Below are 20,459 nucleotides of genomic sequence, written 5' to 3'. Positions count from 1 at the left end.
CTTTGAAGGGTTAAGTCCGAGTCGAGACCGAGTCCGTTGGTTTTCAAATCCAGTCAAGTCCGAGTCAAGACTGAGTCTTTGAAGGGTCGAGTCTGAGTCAAGACCAAGTCCGTTGGTTTTCAAATACAGTCGACTCCGAGTCAAGACCTAGTCTCTGAAGGGTCGAGTCCGAGTCGAGGCCAAGTCCGTTGGTTTTCAAATACAGTCAGGTCTGAGCCAAGGCCGAGTCTTTGAAGGGTCGAGTCGGAGTTGAGACCGAGTACGTTAGTTTTCAAATACAGTCGAGTCCGAGCTGAGACTGAGTCTTTAAATGGTCGAGTCCGAGTCGAGACCGAGTCCGTTGGTTTTCAAATCCAGTCAAGTCCGAGTCAAGACTGAGTCTTTGAAGGGTCGAGTCCGAGTCAAGGCCAAGTCCGTTGGTTTTCAAATACAGTGGAGTCCGAGTCAAGACTGAGTCTTTGAAGGGTCGAGTCCGAGTCGAGACCGAGTCCGTTGGTTTTCAAATACAGTCGAGTCCGAGTCAAGACCGAGTCTTTGAAGGGTCGAGTCCGACTCGAGATCGAGTCTTTGAAGGCTCGAGTCCGAGTCGAGACTGAGTCTGTTGGTTTTCAAATACAGTCGAATCCGAGTCAAGACTGAGTCTTTGAAGGGTCGAGTCTGAGTCAAGACCGAGTCTTTGAAGGGTCGAGTCTGAGACCGAGTCTGTTGGTTTTCAAATACAGTCGAGTCCGAGTCAAGGCCGAGTCTTTGAGGAAGCAAGTCCGAGTCGAGATTTTGTCCCGATATATCAGTTTTGATATTCATGATTTAATATCACCCCAGTTAATAAGAAACAGTTAGGCCTACAAAATAAGCTAGATTGGGAATTTTTTAGAGCAGTCGTCTTAACGTCTTACAGGGATAGTTCACTTTGAAATAAATTTTTGGTATGCTTTAGCTTACCTCAAGGGCCTACAATATGTAGGTGTCTTTGTTTCCACAGTATTTTCAATTTTGATATTTTTAGGTCAAACCGTTCTTGTCTGTCAGTCATATAATGCAGGTGTATGGTCACCAACAGTGACATCATGCACATGTGTATTGCATGTTCAGTCTATGTGTAGTGTTTCTTTATAAAGTGACATCGTCCCCTACTGGCCTGGCATGAATAATACAGCATTATCAGTTGTTTTTTTGGATCCGTGTAAACGGAGATCGTTTTGACAACGTTGTCGTCTGTACGGTAAAAATCCAAAGAAAACATTTTTCCGTTTTTAGTACATCATTGTTGTGTAAATGTGCCCTTAACCTGCTAGCAAAGTGCTTCACGTAACCATTGTTCATTCACTGTTCAGCTTCAGCTCACCCATCTCTTGTTGTTATTTTTTTCATATTCTCATCAACACGGTTTTATATTTTAACACTGCGCATCTAGTCTTCCTTATCTCAGCTTCGTTTGACTAACATCCCATCAGAAATTATGTTTACAAAATTAACACTGAAAACATTTAATCTCCTTCTGATTTCAGGTTAGGTTTGGAGGTTTGGACTGTGTTGTTCCAAAACCAACAAATGATACATGTCCTACATGGTAAAATCCCGGTCACTGTTTTTGAGCAAGGAGTTTAAACTCAGGTTCCTCCTAAACGGGCTGATTGGAAGCAGCTTACCTCATCTCCAATGAGGAACTCATCGTCAATGGTGAATGTGATTGGGTCATTTGGACTGAGCCACCACAGCGGTCTGTAGATTGGGTTTCCAGCTTCTTGCCATTCTTCAGCATATTTCAGGATCAAAGGAACGACAAAGTCGTGGTGCTTGACTATGTAGAATCTGGTGAGGTTTAGGACCTAGACGGAAGGTGAGATTGTCAGTGAATGCTTAATAAAACGTATATGAAAGAAGATGTGAGTTTTGTTCGACACTGTTCTTGTCTAGTTCTGCTGTGGTTTGTTTCTAACATTCCTTGGGAGGTCACATCCTTCACTTAACATCCTAGCCAGCCTCTGGTGACGGAAACAAAGCAAAACCACGTTCATAAAAAATGTATTCTCTAGTTGAAAAAAGTTTCATGAGATGAATTTTGAATAACTGCCTGAGTTCGGTCTAATTTTAAATGGGGAAAACAGGCCTGTGGCTTCCATTCCCATTTTCCTCCTATTTAGACCCAACATAGTCATTGAGTCTCTAATGGGTGTTGGTGTTGGGTAATCGCACAAAAGCTAGTACACCCACACACACTGCCTGCAGAGGCCAATCGAACAGAATGGAAAATAAAGGCAAGTAAAACCTTTCAGTAATATCAGCACATTTAACATCTATACTGATTAATTATGATTTAAAGAGGTTAAGACTGTCCAGATAATACTCATGAGCCAAGACCAAAACCACTGCATGTTCAAATACTATTTCCTCACTGAAATAGATGGCATAAAGTTCTTAAAGGGATTTTTCACCCTAAAATTGTCTTAATTTATTCTTCCAATGCCATTCCAAATGCCTTTATTCTCAGACAGTAAGTAATCGTAACACAACTTATTTTTTATAGGATGAGTTCACCCAAAAATGAAAATTAAGTCATCATTTATTCACCCTGGTATTCTTCCTGTCGTATATATGCCATTGTTTTGTTTTTTGGACCACAAAATGAGCATCCATATAATGGCAGTGAATATTGACCAGCATCAACCTTTAAAAAAAGATGCTAAAGCATCACAGAATGACCCCATGTGACACATACATACAGTACCTTGGATTCCAACAATTGTAATATACAGTATACGACACGGGTCGCATGAGATCATTCTGTGATACTTTTTGTTTTTTAGAAAAAAAGCTTAATGCTGATCGCTATTCACTGCCATTATATGGACAAGCGCGAGCAGGACATTTAAAAAAAACAATTATCCTTTTGTGCTCTGAAAAATAAGAATAAAGGGCATAATGCATTGAAACAACACCAGGGTGAGTACAGTAAATCATGACTTCATTTTCATTTCTGGGTGAACTATCTCTTTAAGCTTGAAATGAATTGTAATGGCAGTGATTAACTTTCAAAATTTTCATTTTCAAAGTCAGCTGTCCCTCTACTTTCTGCTAAATATAACCACATGTGTCCATTCATAGCAATGAAATGCATTGAAAACTCTACATCTACCAGTGATTAGAAAAAAAACAAGAAAAAAAAACACCTCCTATTCTGGACTGCAAAGTCAAATCACAAACCAAACCTGTAATTGTCTCTGGAAATTTTCTTTTCCACTTATCCAGCGATTCATTATTCCTGGTGCAGCGGTTCTCATTACAGTTAAGATTGAGAGTCATAAATTTGAAAGAGACACTAATGCAGACCATATGGACCCTTAACCACAGGTGATGTTGGGGAAAGGCCAAGCAATTACACCATGAAATGCAAGAAAAACGGCCACCTGGAGGATCCTCTGTGCCGGTCCTAAACTCAAACCGTGCTCAAATATATCAGTGCTTGAGACTACATATTCTGGTATGTATTTAGCTAGTGTTTGGAGAAGGGCATTCTCATGATACACCATGGAGTGAATGAGTATTAGATTCCTACTGTTATGTTAAGAGTGAAAAAGAAATCTCTCATTCTGAGGCGTTTAACTCTCAATGGTCAACATATTGCGCCCAGTTTTCCTACCAGGGAACTCAGTCTTTATTACACTTAGCTCCATGTTATCCCTTTTTCTTTCCTGACCTCAACAGGGGGGAAAAAACTGAACTGAAAGCAAAACCCGAATAGGGCCGAGGACTCGCCCTTGCTGCACTCACCCATTCGTTCTCAAAGACCCACGGAGGTGTCTGGAAGCTGATGACAGGAAGAAAGGCTGCGATTTCCAGCCAGCGAACGAAGAGCTCGTCGTCTGCAACCAGTTCGGCAGAGAAAGAGCCTCCTGCCATTGAGGAATGCAAATGCATTCACATGTAAAAAAAAAAGATATATATAATCATTTGTGATTATTCAAAACTGTTTTATACAAAATTATAATTGATATAATATAAAGTACTGTCTATAAAAAATGTTTTTTTTTTAAATTATTATTATTATTATTATTTTCATGAGTAAGTGTGCTTATTTGCTGCTTTTCCCAATATTCTTAGTTGAGATTCTGACAATATAATGCATTTCTTGAAAATCTAAATCAGTATATTTAATATCTAACATATTTCTACGGTTTAATATTACAGTCATTTGTGAGTGAAATGGGCCTGATTGTCAAAGTAAAACAGTCATAACTGTCCTAAAAAGGGGGTTAATTTTCTTAATGCAAAATATAATACTTTTTTAAGTGCTGCGCAGCGATTAATCGCGATTAATCGCATCCAAAATAAAAGTTTTTGTTTACATAATGCAGGTGTACTGTGTAGAATTATTTAGTATTTAGTAATGATGCCCTTGAGGCCGGAGTAACTCCAGTCTGACTGTAGTGCACTCATGCGGATGAACAGCGGTTTGTGGCTGGACCTGTGCAAACAAAAATCGGCCAGTTACAAAACAATTCGACACATTATCTGATATTTGTGTCCGGTCCACATGTGATCTTTTGCATATTTTAGATCTGATTGTTCAAACCATAATCGACTTAAGTTACATCCTGCGATGGTAAATGACTAGCCTGGATGCCAGCCCGAACCCCGCCCACAACATTTTTTTGGTCGGGAAGTTCGCTCTGGACTCGATCCATTGAGGAGAAATTATGATCAGTCAAAAAATGAACGGGCCAATCAAATTGCCAGGGCGGGATTTAAACGATGGAAAGATATTTTTGCCGTCCTTCCTACATGATTCGGGAAAAGTGTAACTTAGCAGCTGGCTCTGACGGTCGTTAAGAAGATGGGACGGAATGAAAAGTCTGTGGTCGTCGTGGTTTCTCCTTTGGTCGCACTCATGGAGGACCAAGTAAAAGAAGCAACACTTGTTATTTTATTTCTAAAATAAGTAAGTTAGTTGAAAACTGCGCTATGCAAAGTAGTTGACTTACTGCGTTGCTCTGATTGGTTGTAGGTCTACCGACTATCCAATTGAGTGCAGAGTTTGTTTTTTTCCTGGTTCGGTTACGACACGCCTCATAATTAAAGCCCAATGGAGGAGTTTCAGATTCATATTCTCTCTAGAATATGAGTATGACGAAGTCATGCTAGTAAATGACACTGTTGTTTAAGAAAACCTCTTTGCATTTTTCCGACTCCAAATATGAGTGGCTGTTAATGTGGAAAAGGGATGAAAAACTGTAAACTATGCCTGTGGTTACGCATGGTATTTCCACAGTGCTGATAACATGAAAAATAAATAAATAAGATCTTCCAAAATCCAATTTAATCAGATTTCAAATCACACATATGTAGGGCTGTCAAACGATTAATCGCGATTAATAACATCCACAATAAAAGTTTCTGTTTACATAATATATGTGGGTGCACTGTGTATAATTATTTTATATATATATATATATATATATATATATATATACTGTATATATATATATATATATATACTGTATATATATATATATACTGTATATATATATATATAAACACACACATGCATGTAAATTTAAGAAAAAAAATTATTTATATATAAAATATTTATATTTATATATAATATAAATTATATATAAATCTATATACAGTATATATATATGAAAATATTTCTTAAATATATATACAAGCATGTGTGTCTATTTATAATTGTACACAGTGCACCCACATATATTAGGCTATGTAAACACAAACTTTTATTTTGGATGCGATTAATCGCGATTAATCGTTTGACAGTCCTACACATATGCATGTGGTTTGGATCAGGTTTGGATTTGATTTAGACAGTACAACTACATATTTGAGTCGGACACGCTAAGAATATATTTCGGATTTTGGTTATATACACACACATGCATATATTTATATTTAAGAAATGTTTTTTTTTATTTATATGTAAAATGTTATATTATGCAGACACAAACTTTTGTTTTGGATGCGATTAATCGCGATTAATCGTTGCCCAGATAAAAACTTTCCAGTAACACTTTACAATAAGGTTCATTAGTTAACATTAGTTAACTACATTAGTTAACATGTACAATATGTGAACAATACTTCTTCAGCATTTATTAATCTTAGTTAATATTAATTCCAACATTTACTAATACGTTATTAAAATCAAAGGTTGTATTAGTTAACATTAGTTAATGGACTGTTAACTAACATGAACAAACAATGAGCAGCTGTATTTATATTAACTAACATTAACAAAGATTAATAAACACTGTAACTAATGCATTGCTCATCGTTAGTTCATGTTAGTTAATGCATTTACTAATGTTAACTAATGAACCTTATTGTAAAGTGTTACCAACTTTCCCTTGATTTGTGTTTGAAATGTGACCTGGTCATGTTCTTAAAAGATTTACCAATTGTGTGCTAGTTAGTGGTGAAGACACTCCTTTGTTTTTGTAAAGGATTCAAGAAGACAGTTGATTAAATGATATTTCCTTTCTCTATGGAATGCATCGTCACAAAAGATAAATGTGTGTAAATGTGAATTCATGTGTGTGTGTGGGCAGGCATTACCTACTGCGTCAGGAATGAAGAAATGATATCCCAAAAGACTGTGATGCAGCAGGGATGGAATGATGCCCTTGAGGCCGGAGTAACTCCAGTCTGACTGTAGTGCACTCATGCGGATGAACAGCGGTTTGTGGCTGGACCTGTGCAAACAAAAATCGGCCAGTTACAAAACAATTCGACACATTATCTGATATTTGTGTCCGGTCCACATGTGATCTTTTGCATATTTTAGATCTGATTGTTCAAACCATAATCGACTTAAGTTACATCCTGCGATGGTAAATGACTAGCCTGGATGCCAGCCCGAACCCAGCCCACAACATTTTTTTGGTCGGGAAGTTCGCTCTGGACTCGATCCATTGAGGAGAAATTATGATCAGTCAAAAAATGAACGGGCCAATCAAATTGCCAGGGCGGGATTTAAACGATGGAAAGATATTTTTGCCGTCCTTCCTACATGATTCGGGAAAAGTGTAACTTAGCAGCTGGCTCTGACGGTCGTTAAGAAGATGGGACGGAATGAAAAGTCTGTGGTCGTCGTGGTTTCTCCTTTGGTCGCACTCATGGAGGACCAAGTAAAAGAAGCAACACTTGTTATTTTATTTCTAAAATAAGTAAGTTAGTTGAAAACTGCGCTATGCAAAGTAGTTGACTTACTGCGTTGCTCTGATTGGTTGTAGGTCTACCGACTATCCAATTGAGTGCAGAGTTTGTTTTTTTCCTGGTTCGGTTACGACACGCCTCATAATTAAAGCCCAATGGAGGAGTTTCAGATTCATATTCTCTCTAGAATATGAGTATGACGAAGTCATGCTAGTAAATGACACTGTTGTTTAAGAAAACCTCTTTGCATTTTTCCGACTCCAAATATGAGTGGCTGTTAATGTGGAAAAGGGATGAAAAACTGTAAACTATGCCTGTGGTTACGCATGGTATTTCCACAGTGCTGATAACATGAAAAATAAATAAATAAGATCTTCCAAAATCCAATTTAATCAGATTTCAAATCACACATATGTAGGGCTGTCAAACGATTAATCGCGATTAATAACATCCACAATAAAAGTTTCTGTTTACATAATATATGTGGGTGCACTGTGTATAATTATTTTATATATATATATATATATATATATATATATATATATATATATATATATACTGTATATATATATATATACTGTATATATATATATATAAACACACACATGCATGTAAATTTAAGAAAAAAAAATTATTTATATATAAAATATTTATATTTATATATAATATAAATTATATATAAATCTATATACAGTATATATATATGAAAATATTTCTTAAATATATATACAAGCATGTGTGTCTATTTATAATTGTACACAGTGCACCCACATATATTAGGCTATGTAAACACAAACTTTTATTTTGGATGCGATTAATCGCGATTAATCGTTTGACAGTCCTACACATATGCATGTGGTTTGGATCAGGTTTGGATTTGATTTAGACAGTACAACTACATATTTGAGTCGGACACGCTAAGAATATATTTCGGATTTTGGTTCCCTGTCTGAACAAAGTCTCAATTGTGGTAGGTTACCATTGATGCCAAATGGGACGGATTTTTGGATTAACATTTCCGGTTGATCCTTGAACAACATTCCGGTGAAACAAACCTAATGATACCACCTGTAAATCCCAACCCCATCCCTAAATCTAACCTAAAATAAGATTTTAGGACCAACAAGGATTTTGCTCCATGACCTACTTGGCAAATTCAGTGATTGATCGGGATTATTTAAACAGTAACACCAAATACCTTGTTCCTGAGGTCACAATGGTGTTGTCCCCGATCTTCTCTGCCAGGTCAGCAAGGCGTGTGATGTATTCGTCCCCGACTGATGCAAGAGGGGGGCGCAGGGCCTGATCCTCGAAAAGGTTTCCCTCACCGCCTTCCAGGATGACATACTCCATGCCCAAATGACTGTGTAAGCTGTCCACTTTGTCCAGAAACCAATTCGTGGCTTTAGGGTTGGTGATGTTGAGCTTCACACTGTACTTTCCCTTCCACTGAGTCAACATAGGCACCTTATGAACGAGAAATAATAATGAACAGGTAAATATATTGTAGGTAAATAACAAATAAAAGTGTCCATTGAAAGAAAATAGTTCTTAAAAAAAGTTATTTTGAGGTCAAACTGTATCGTTCTGAAAAATGTTTATACCATTTTCAAGAAAAGTTTAGATTAAATGACATCAAGTAATTTTTTTGCGTAAGTGTACACATCTTAATCCTTAGAAATTTTACTACTATTTTTACTATTACCATAAATTTAAATAATTTTTTTTTTGTTTGAGTTGCGCCACATGACATTTTATAACCTGAACTATAGTTGCCTCCTCAAACTGCCAAACTACTTAATAAGAGAATTAAATAGAATTTCAAAAATAATTCTATTCTTTTAATGAGCCTATTTTTCTTTATTATTATATCAGGACAGTCACACGTTTTTTTTTTTTTTTTTATACTTTCTGCCCCCAAAAATATTTTAAAAATCAATTCTTTGTCTGAATTAAAAAAACGTTATGTATTTTTTGATTTTTTGTATAGATCCTGAAAAAAAGGCACCCCACATTAACTAAAACTAAAATAAATAAAATAATAAACAACACTTGAAACTAAACATTGACTGAAATAAAAGAAAACCCTGAAACTTATTTTGAATGTTATTTGAGCAAGTTGTCAAGGCACCATTTCTCATTTTGGTTTAGTTTAAGTTGAAATACTAAAATAACTAAAAATAAAATAATCAAAGTAAATATGAGGTCCATGTTGTTGGTTTGTTTGTTTGTTTGTTTGTTTGTTTGTTTTTCATAGCTTATAGCTTTCATTATGTAACGGTCACCAGGTGGAGTGCCCTTGAGAGTCACCAGAGGGCACTCCACACCAGATGTTCATGTTTCACACAAACTACATTTCCCAGAACTCACTGCCCGGACTCATCATCACTGATCACATTCACCTGTACCTCATTCACTGATTGCATTCACCTGTGTCTCATCCTGTTAGTGTGTCTATATATACCTTGTGTTCACGTTCAGTGTTTGCGAAGTCTTGTTGTACTGTTTGTCTGCATTTCTGAGCATTTTCTGTGTTTGTTTTCTGGTTTTTTGACTTTTGGATTGTTCTTGGATTTTGATTACTGCTGCCTGCCCTGACCTCTGCCTGCTTCTTGGATTCCCATTGTGTATTCTCCATTGTCCTGTCTGCTGATTCTCGACCCTGCCTGTACGACTATTCTTATATTAAAGCTGCATTTGGATCTACATCTCCCAGTCTCGGAGCAGTTCATAACAGATACACAGAGAAACAAACAAAACAGGCAGGGACCAGAGGCAAGAGAGTAATCCAGGGAACAGGGCAAGATATCCAAAAACCAAGAGACAAGAAAACCGTAGAATGCTCAGAATTGCAGTGTAACACTAAAACAAGACTTCGCGGTGAGTGACTGAATGAACAAGGTATATATAGCCAGACTAACAGGATGATGAGACAGGTGAATGCAATCAGTGAATGAGGTACAGGTGGATGTGATCAGTGATGATGAGTCCGGGCAGTGAGTTCTGGGAAACGTAGTTGTGAGGGAAACATGAACATCTGGTGTGGAGTGCCCTCTGGTGACTCTCAAGGGCACTCCACCTGGTGACCGTTACACATAGCTTATTATGTTCACCTTTGCAAGGGCAATTATTCGAAAATTTTTTAAATATAGGCTATTTGTCATCTTTTATAAAAAAATTGGAAATTTAATCGACAAATTTAATTAGAACAATAAGACAATAAGCTGTTAATTAAATTACAGTCTATGGTATCAACCAAAGAAGCTGCATCTGAATTCTGAACTGGCATGTAGACCTATTAGCCTACTATTAATTAACTGTTTAATGCTGCTCAGAGGAATTACACAGTAATTACAATTACATAGTATTATGATATCAACGTTTAAAATATAACATTTTGAATAGCCTTTTAAATATGAAATTAATGACAAAATGAAACAATACTTAGATTATGAGAGTAAGACCCCCAGTAGGTGGCAGCACGTAACTGTCTCTAGTCAGTCAGTGAGTCATTCATTCAACCGATTCGTTCAAAACGCTGATTCATTCATGAACCACTTGGTTATATTTGGGACATTGAATCATTGAATCAAGAAAACCCTTTCTAGTCCCTGCTCAGCACGATTTGTGGTAAAGAATCAGTCGAGCAGCGGAGGACTGTTATTCTGTGGAAACTGTGGAAGAGATGAAAGTGTTGATATTTGGTTGACCAATCAGCGGAAAGGGGCGCTGCCCACACGTGGAAATCGAATATTCAATCCATTTTTTCATCGCTGAACATAAAAATATAAAAATCAAGCCGAATTCTCATTTTTTATTATTTTTTTTTTTTGGGAAAAAAGAAAAAAGAATAAATGAGCCGTTTTCTCATTTTTCTACTTTCAATATAAAATCGAAAAAACGAATGAACGCAACGTACACGGACCTTATGAAATAAGGATTCATCTATATTTAATTTAAGTCTGTAAAGTGTTTGATAACTTTATTCAATTTAGGTATATTTGCTTTGATAAGAATGAGGTAAATATGACATTTATTATGGGTTGATATGAACATTGTTTTAAGTTCACTTAAATTAAAAGTGTGGCTGATGGCTCTGACTCTGATGGCTACTTCCAGCAGGATAATGCACCATGTCAAAGCTCGAATCATTTCAAATTGGTTTCTTGAACATGACAATGAGTTCACTGTACTAAAATGGCCCCCACAGTCACCAGATCTCAACCCAATAGAGCATCTTTGGGATGTGGTGGAACGGGAGCTTCGTGCCCTGGATGTGCATCCCACAAATCTCCATCAACTGCAAGATGCTATCCTATCAATATGGGCCAACATTTCTAAAGAATGCTTTCAGCACCTTGTTGAATCAATGCCATGTAGAATTAAGGCAGTTCTGAAGGTGAAAGTGGGTTAAACACAGTATTAGTATGGTGTTCCTAATAATCCTTTAGGTGAGTGTATCTATATATAAATCTCATTTTCTTAAACCAACACAGCAAAAATTAAGTACATGTAGCTGATTAATATTACGCAGTACTCATTTGAGTATGTACAATGGAACTATGTCACCTTAAATCACAGTATCCCAAAAACTAACTAAAATTGAAGTGAAAATACTAAAATGATTGGCTTCATGTCTTCATATGCATAAACAGTGTTACCAGTCGTCCCTGTGGTCCTGAGGGCTGGCTCAGCCAGAAGTCTTCAAAGCCCGCCTGAACGGAGGTCTGAAACGGCTGCGAGTCCACACTCAGGTACGGGGACAGGGTGATGGAAATGTTTAGAAGCTTTACAAAAGGGAGGTCCCTGGTCTGTCTCTTAGACGTCCTTTTCTTTCCATTGAGGTAGCTGTGGTCCTACAAAAACGAGAAATAATTAGCAAAGATGTTTTCTTTGTCTGGCCAATGGCACCTGCTAAAAAAAGTGGTGCAAATGACTCACTGAACCTTACAAATCAAGCTTGATACGGGTGTAAACAGGGCCTATAATACTATGGCATTTAGGTGACGTGACAATTTCCACTATTGATTTAAAAATGAGTTAAAATCAGGGGTTCACTAACACACACTTTGCCGGTAAGTAGCAGTTTTCTTACAGATTTTGGCAGCCAGCTTTATCGTCTCGGGATTCAAACTTTGTTGATTGTTTTAACAGTACGGAAAATATCATTGTTTCACCATCCCTGAAAATAATACCTCTATTAATGTTTTTACCATGACAGTCACTAACAGTGCCACAATGTCTGAGAAAATACAACAATAATGTCTTTTATATTAATCATATCGTACTGCGCTTATGAGGAATCTGTGCAATAAATAGCGAATACTGGCAAGTGTGTTTATAACCAAATCCATTCCAAGTCAAGCTGTTGGTTTTGCTTACGACTGTGTTATTTCAGGCTAAAATGGAAACTAGCAAAGAAAAAAAACACAAGCATTGGGATTGTTTCCCGATTGGAGTTTTGTATAACTTTCACACAATGGAAGGTTTTCCACTGCAATTTAGCGGTAAGACATTTATTCAGGTTGGGATACGGGAACGTGTGGGACGTGTATCAGATACACATGCAATTATGCTTCACTGACATATTTGTTATAAAGTCCTTAGTTTTCGTTAGTCGAGGTCATAATCAAAACAAGTTAATTGTATGCACTGCAAAACAAATTTCGCAGAGAAATCGAGCCTATACCACATCTGAAATGTGTTCTTTTCAAAACAGTTATTTTAAAACTGTATTTAAAAAGGGTGGGAAGATACTGTATAACCATGAAAATGGTGTATGAAAAAAATGTATAGGAGTTATTGTAAAAGGAGGGCTGCACTCTGCTTTGCATTGACGTTAATGTTCTGATAAGCCTTTTAAGTATTTTAGACATTGAGAACATTCTTTCCTTGGCAAAAAGTTCCCATTTTTCCTCTTTCACCTGCCTCTAATCTTTCTAGAGGAATTCAGCTGTGAAACGATCCACTCAGTTTTGAGATCAGTCAAGCATGCAGAACAATGTCTTGACTACTCAAAAAATGATAGAAACAATAAATAAAGACATAAAGACAGACCTAAAATGGAAAATCTGAAGCATTTTTTTTTTCTGGCCAATAGTAGTTCTGTGTTCTTGTCCTGTAAATTATGGACATGTTTTTCCTGTTTTTACTCCGCATATACAATACTATTTATTATTGTATAACTGCCCATTCTCACCCCCAAGGCATCACCTAACTGACGCCTTGGGAAGCATTTGGCCATACTTCAATATCGAGACGCTTTAGGCGCCCTTTAGCGTCAGTTAGATGACGCCCTAGGATCGCGTGTAACCCTACCCCCACCCCAGACCTAAACCTAACCGCGTCCTCTTTCCTTTAGCGTCAGTTAGATGACGCCGTAGGATCGCGTCATGTAAGTGACGCTAAAGGGCGCCTAAAACGTCAAATATTGAAGCATGGTCAAAGGTGACGCCTTGGGGTGAGAATGCATTGTGTATAAATATTATGCAATATTATACATGTACATTCTTAAAATTGAGTGACTTCAACCCACTAAAATAAATAGCTGAACGTATTAATCTCATCCCCTAATGTTCATGTATTTCATTTTGAAATATTTTGGGGGCATGAAGTCAGAAATGTCTGGGTTATAAATGTCATATATGAACCATATTTATTTATTCATATCAAGTCATGTGGTGCAACTACCCAGACAACAATATGGTGTCAGCCCATCTGGTACACATGAAATGGTGTAGGGCCGGATCTGGGCTGACACTACGTTGATGGGAATAAAAATATATAATAAAACAGGAAAATCATATAATAGTGTACCCCCAGCAGAACCTCATGTGACAATGTCAATAAGTTTCTTAAAACTGTCCTTTTATGGCAAGTTCAGGCTGTGAAATGCCATAAAGCGCGACACTCCAAAAACATCATGATATTTATGAATACACAACGCATTCTCACCCCAAGGCGTCACCTTTGACCATGCTTCAATATTTGACGTTTTAGGCGCCCTTTCATCTAACTGACGCTAAAGGGCGCCTAAAGCGTCAGATATTGAAGCATGTTCAAAATGCTTCCCAAGGCGTCAGTTAGGTGACGCCTTGGGGGTGAGAATGGGCTGGAATACACAATAATAATAAAAAAGTATACATTGAAAATTTTAAAAACATAAGGTATGTACTTTTCCAACATCAACACTCTCATTTGTCATTGGCCAAACTACATAGTGATATTTACCATTAGCATGATGTTAAAAGTTGGTTAGAGCGAATGCTACAGAGACGTTAAGCTGTGGTTATCATGTGGGAAATTTAGGGGTTAAGTCTCACCCACTTTGTACATTTTTGTGATAAAATATATGACTTGAATGCATTTTAACTTCTTAGCATCTGCCAAATACGTAAAAGTAGCAAAAACGCAGCATAAATCTCCAGCTAACATGACACAGATAGCCTACACTGGTACATATCAGTCCCCATAGCAAAACAAGTATCACCTAATTGGAAACCAGTTCCCTGCTGGCATTGGAGTGAACCAGAGATGTGTGTCTTTCTCTCAGGGGATCAGATCACACTTCCCTGACCTCTCCAGCGACTGCAGATCCGCTTAGAAAAATCAAGCCTTTCATGTCCACAACACTGACCAACTCTGACTGTTTTGTTCTGTCAGACTGAACTTAACAGCCCAGCTGGTGGCTTTTAACGTGAGACGTTTCGACTTGAACACAGTGTTCCCGCGTCCCTTGGTAACTCTGCCTGGTATGCACATCGGTATGAAAACCAAACGTGTTCTGCCAGACCCATAGCCTGTGTTTGTGATTATAATGAGTACCTTCAGAAACCTCACGATCGACCGCACGAGAAATAATGGCGAAGTGTGTAATTTACGCACCACTAGCGGTCACTAGTTTGTTCACTCAGTCATGCAGGTTTGGTGTGACGTGTGGGTTAGTAAATTATGGCATCTGTTTTAACTGTTTTTTGATCAAAACAATATTTTTTTAATTCAGTTTAAGCCTAGTAAAAATTCTATCCCAAAGCCTCAACAATTCAAAACTCAAAGCCCTTAAATCTGTTTTTATTACAAGATGTTTAAAATGCACAGATTTTCATGTGTTTAATGTAAGGGTTGTGCACATTAGCTGTCACTATTTGGACGCATAAGCGAATTGTAAAATTTAACAATGACTGCATTTACATGCACCCTCGTAATGCGATTATGATGAGATTTAGGCAAAATGCGATTAAACTTTCCCTCATGTAGGCACACTAATCTGATCAAATTGATGCGATTAAGCTCATTATCGTTGCAACCATAGTCATAATAAAATGTGGCATATACAGATTTTATTCGCAATAAACAAGCATTGTAAACATTTCAATCTCATCTACTCCACTCTGGTCAAACTATCCAGTAACACAGCGGTAAAGAAGGCATCACGTTTCTGAAGAAACTGAGCCGCTGAAGAAACTAAGTTCAAGTTGACAACTTTCCACGATTTTGAACATAAAGTATATTGACGAAATAAAGACATTTAGGTGAAAAAAAAAAATCCAATATGGCCAAAAAATAACCACAATTATTAGCGATTACACAGAATAACGAAAAATGCATGTGAACGGGATTGAAGAGGTTTGGTCAAGTCTTAAAGGGTAACTAAACCCCTGGTCAGAGCCTGACTCCACCCACTGGCAATATTTGAAAATGCTGAAAAAGTGGGCAGACCCCAGCGGAGATAGAGGGGACGAAATAGATGCTAAAACGCTCTATCCTGATCGTTTTCAATACTCACAATTCCAATTCCTGATTCGCTACAGTGGTTTTGACGACACAAGATGGTTTATATTTTGCCAAGGGCGTAGATCGCGTGGTGAGCTGAAAGCTGCGTACGTCACGAAGAACCGCTAAAATCCAATAGGACAATTCAACTGCAGTAGCCACCGTTCAACCTGAAGAGGGCAGCACTAAGACGCTTTTACACCATATATTGTAGAAATAAAACACTTTATAAACAACGTCAAAAAAGTTACTCGAATCAATGACTGGTATTAATAAAGATCAATTCTAACAGATCATTAACTAAAAAAAGTTGGTTAAGTGTTTAGTTACTCCTTAAACATCTAAAGTGCTTACTCTGATTATTGGAAATTCTGCAACCCGTACAACAACGTAGTTTACTGCTTCACTACCATAGTACGATGCAACGTTGGAGAAATCAACTAGCTAGTCACGGCTGTTTCCCGAAACCCACTGTCGCAAAGTATCGTTCAACCACATTGGTTTCGCACGTGGTGGAGTAAGAACTACTTTTATTGAAACTGTTTGAGATCCAATTAACGCTAGATTTGTTTTATACAAATTACAGACATGTCATCTGAGGACTATTTCTAATTGCTCTCAGTTGTTTTGCTTTATTACCAGACTCAATATTTGGCTCGTTCTTACATAGTAGAGCACGTTCGCACATGCGCCCTTTTTTTAAACACGTTACGTCAAATCTTTTGAAAAACTAAAAGACGTAAATTACATTTGCATGTATTCTTAATAAAAGGCACCGGTTGTACTGAATGTCAGCTTGCTTATTTTGCTCAAGATAAGGATTTATTACCTCCAAATGTCATGCAATATAGAAACGATGCCTCTGACCACAGGTCGAGAGCTGTCGTTCAAACCACACAACTAATTTGCGAATGTTCGCTGGAACGATGGTATCAGGAAACACCGACTCGTTGAACTATGCTGATAATGACGGAACTTGCGACCATAGTTGGCTAACGGTGCTTTCGGGAAACGCACCCCTGGTTAGTGGCCGACAGGTATCAGCGTGGGGCAATGAAGGGATCTGTCTCGTACCGAAAGGTCATCTCGATGGACGCCTCCAACTCAGGTTGGGGCGCTCGATCCCTTCGAGAGCAGACCGGTCAGACCAAGAGAAGCTTCTTCACATAAATTGTCTGAAGATGATAGCGGTCGAGAACGCACGGAAGTGCTTCCTCCACGTTCTAGTCCACTCGGACAATATGTCTGTGGTGTCCTACGTGAACCGTCAGGGCGGTGTCAGATTCAGGAACCTCTGCGATCTAACAGAATGCCTCCTTGTTTGGTCTCAGTACTCTCTGCGCTCGATGAGAGCTGCACATGTGCCAGGCCACCTGATCGATGCCCCAGACAAACTGTCCAGGGATAACGTTCCCCCGGGGAAATGGCCCCTGCACCCCCTAACAGTCCAGTTGCTAAGGCGCCAATTTGGCAAAGCAGAAGTCTTCTTTTTGCATCAAAGGACAACTCACTGCCCAATGTTCTTTTCATAGAACGAGGACGCACTGGCCCAAATCTGGCCCAGCCGCCCACTCGCGCCACTCTGTACTCTTTCTAGCCCCACGTTGGGAGAACCAAACCTGGTTTCTCGAGCTGGCGCGTCTGTCACACACAGCCCCTTAGCTGATTCAGGTGAGGACAGAACTCCTCTCTCAAGCCTGCGGCTTAATCTGTAATTCCCATCCAGAGCGCTGGTTTCTGCACGTATGGTTGATCAATGGATACCCGTTGTCTTGCCAGAAGGAGTAAAGAACATGATTACGCAGTCTAGAGCTCCCTCTACGAGAAGGTTTTACGTGCACGCTAAATGGTCTGTCTTCTTCAAATGGTGCACTGACAGAAATCTGGACCCACGAACGTGTGGGGTCACTCGGTTTGCTTCGCTTCCTTTAAGAGCTGTTGGATAAGGGAAGGTCCCCCTCCACGCTTAAAGTCTATGAGGCGGCCGTTGCAGGGTTCAATAGGAATAGGGTCAATAGGAAGGAATGACCTTGTCATCTGCTTCCTTAGAGGAGCCAGTAGGATGAATCCCCGCGCCTCCCGTCAGTTCCTATATGGGATCTTTCTTTGGTCCATGAGGCCCTGAAAGCATATCCCTTTGAACCATTAGATTCCGTGGATCTAAAGTACCTCTCGCTCAAAACCGTTTTTCTGATTGCTCTGTCATCAGTCAAACGTGTGGGGGACTTACATACGCTGTCCGTCAGTGCTGCGTGTCTTGAGTTTGGACCGAATGACTCTAAAGTCATCCTCAAACCTAGCCATGGTTATGTCTCTAAAGTCATTGACACTCTGCCAGCATCCGATAACAAGAGCTATGTTAATATCCTCTTCCCTGTCAGGGCGCTGAGGGCTTACATTATGCGCTCCGCCCCTTTCAGGCACTTGGAGCAGCTTTTCGTTTCGTTTGGTGGGCATGCAAAGGGTCTCGCCGCCTCGAAACAAAGCCTGTCCAGGTGGATAGTGGACGCTATCGCAGCTGCTTATGCATCAAAAAGTCTACAATACACTTTGGGCGTCAGGGCTCATTCCACTAGAGGTGTGACCTCGTCGTGGTTATGGTCCAGCAGCGTGCTGGGCCTCCCCATCCACATTTGATAGGTTTTATAACCTCGAAGTTCCCGCTCTGCAGGCTATACTTCTGTCAGAATAAGTGGGATGTATGTTCTGCCCAGATTTGATCGTGCGCAGGCTACTCTCACGTGACTTAGCTCTCCCGTGACTTGCACTATATTGGGTTGATATGCTTTATATATGCCGGCAACGCCGCTCGGTATTCCCTAGGAGTGCTTATGTACATATGCCGCCCACGTTGCTAGCCGCCTGCCTAGCGTAACCTAGGTATAAAAGAGGCAGACATCCCAAGTCTCCCGGAAGTTCCGGGAGTCTCCCGCATATTGATAGCGTCTCCCTGATGCCCGCAAATTAGTTAAAATCTCCCGGAATCTAGAGCGAGACATACTGCGCGCATAACATACATAACGCGCTGCGCGTGCACTGTACAGAGGGAGAGACAGAGTGTGCCTCGCGAACGCGAAAGTTAGCCCTCCCTCCCACCCAAGATCCTGTTACCGAAATATACCTCCCGGAAATGAATTCTTGCAGGTTGGGATGTCTGAAGAGGGAACGAGTATTGCGTAACCTGCTGTGCTCGCGCCACAGGCGACTTTCGCTTCAGTCAATGAAAACCAGGGAAGCAGTCTCCGAGCATCTCTTTTATACGCTAAGCCACACCCATTCTGGCGGGCTGTGACACGCCATGCCAGGCTCAGTGGTAGGCTACTACAGTTGCTGCAGGGCAGCCAATGAGCACGTTAGACAGCCTGATCTAGGTCTGCTAGCTGCTGCACTGCGTTGACAATAAATAAAAAATGAAGGATAATTTTTTGGCTTCATACCTCGAGAAAACAACTTAACCCATAGCGTAAGCAACTTACGCAATACTTGTTCTCTCTTCTAAAGAACAGAGGTTACGCTAAGTAACCAGTACGTTTCCTCCTATGGTTTCCTCACATATTATACTTTGGGCTTTCTCTATGCATTTACACACACGTGTACTACTCAAAAATGGTGCTAATATATATTATTGACATGCTGATATAATAAGCTCATAACCAGCTTCTGGTTGTGAAACCATTGAGATTTCTATTCCCAAAGAAATGGGATAACCTTTCACAGGTGAGAATGTGTTGCTTTGTGTTTTTATAAGTATCAACTTGTAACATCTACTTTCAAGAAAGCTTGCTAAGAAAGATTGCTACATAATAAAGTGAGGGACCAGAGACTTCACATTTCAATGAGCCATGTGTATTATACCATAAATCAGCATTCAGGCAGTAACCATACAAAATACATGAGGCATTCATTTACAAGACAATAGGGCTAATTCAGCTCTTCCCAATAATGCTTTTGGTAGCCAAGAGTTCAGTCCTTAGAGTCCCACAAGTAACAAGAAACTGTACTTAAGCGAAGAGCGGAAGAGTTCACAATGGTCTGAATCCAAGTGTCCAAGCAGCGGTTGATACTAGGACAAACTGTAGTTCAAGGCACAAACAGCAGATGCCAAAGGTGTGATTGTAGACAATTAATTCCATATTGGTCAAGGGTTTAGTTATAGATGAGTTGCTGCCTCATGCCTGCACGATGAACCCTCTGCATCAAACAAACAAACAAACTGAGTGCCACCATAACACATTTACATCTCATTTGCTGACACATCACCTAACATTACACATACAAACAAAGTACAAACTGAACACTTACGTTTGAGCATAAGAACCACAGGTTCCTCAAATCAGGGAAAAACATGACCACACTAGTAGGGAAGCTTCTCCATGTGCTTAACACATCCTTCCTAAAAAAACAAAAAAAAAAAAACACATCCTTCCTTCCTTACTCTACTTCTTCTACCATTTTATGCTACTAGGAACCTTCCTTACTAGAGTACCCCCTAGTGGTAGAACGGAGTATTACATAGT

The 20,459-nt window shown here is 39.1% G+C and overlaps 1 protein-coding gene and 1 long non-coding RNA gene across 2 annotated transcripts in view; both read right to left on the bottom strand.

Annotated features, from left to right (window-relative positions):
* Positions 1-20,459, bottom strand: part of LOC120473328 (SITS-binding protein) — a 75,543-nt gene that overhangs the window by 5,619 nt on the left and 49,465 nt on the right. Inside the window, exons 5-9 of the mRNA XM_039663114.2 lie at positions 11,832-12,026; positions 8,369-8,637; positions 6,571-6,707; positions 3,772-3,893; positions 1,650-1,829 (exon numbers count right to left, since the gene is read on the bottom strand). Of these exons, the coding sequence (XP_039519048.2) occupies positions 1,650-1,829; positions 3,772-3,893; positions 6,571-6,707; positions 8,369-8,637; positions 11,832-12,026 (903 nt within the window). The remainder of the gene's footprint in view (positions 1-1,649; positions 1,830-3,771; positions 3,894-6,570; positions 6,708-8,368; positions 8,638-11,831; positions 12,027-20,459) is intronic.
* Positions 19,767-20,336, bottom strand: LOC120479980 (uncharacterized). The gene is made up of 2 exons (XR_016150664.1): positions 20,245-20,336; positions 19,767-20,133 (listed from the first exon to the last, which is right to left on the bottom strand). It is a non-coding gene; the product is annotated as an uncharacterized LOC120479980 (long non-coding RNA).

This window comes from Pimephales promelas, chromosome 25, assembly GCF_988280905.1.
Source record: "Pimephales promelas chromosome 25, fPimPro1.hap1.1, whole genome shotgun sequence".
In the NCBI taxonomy this organism is placed as follows: Eukaryota; Metazoa; Chordata; class Actinopteri; order Cypriniformes; family Leuciscidae; genus Pimephales; species Pimephales promelas.
This window is presented reverse-complemented; position numbering and strand designations above follow the sequence as displayed.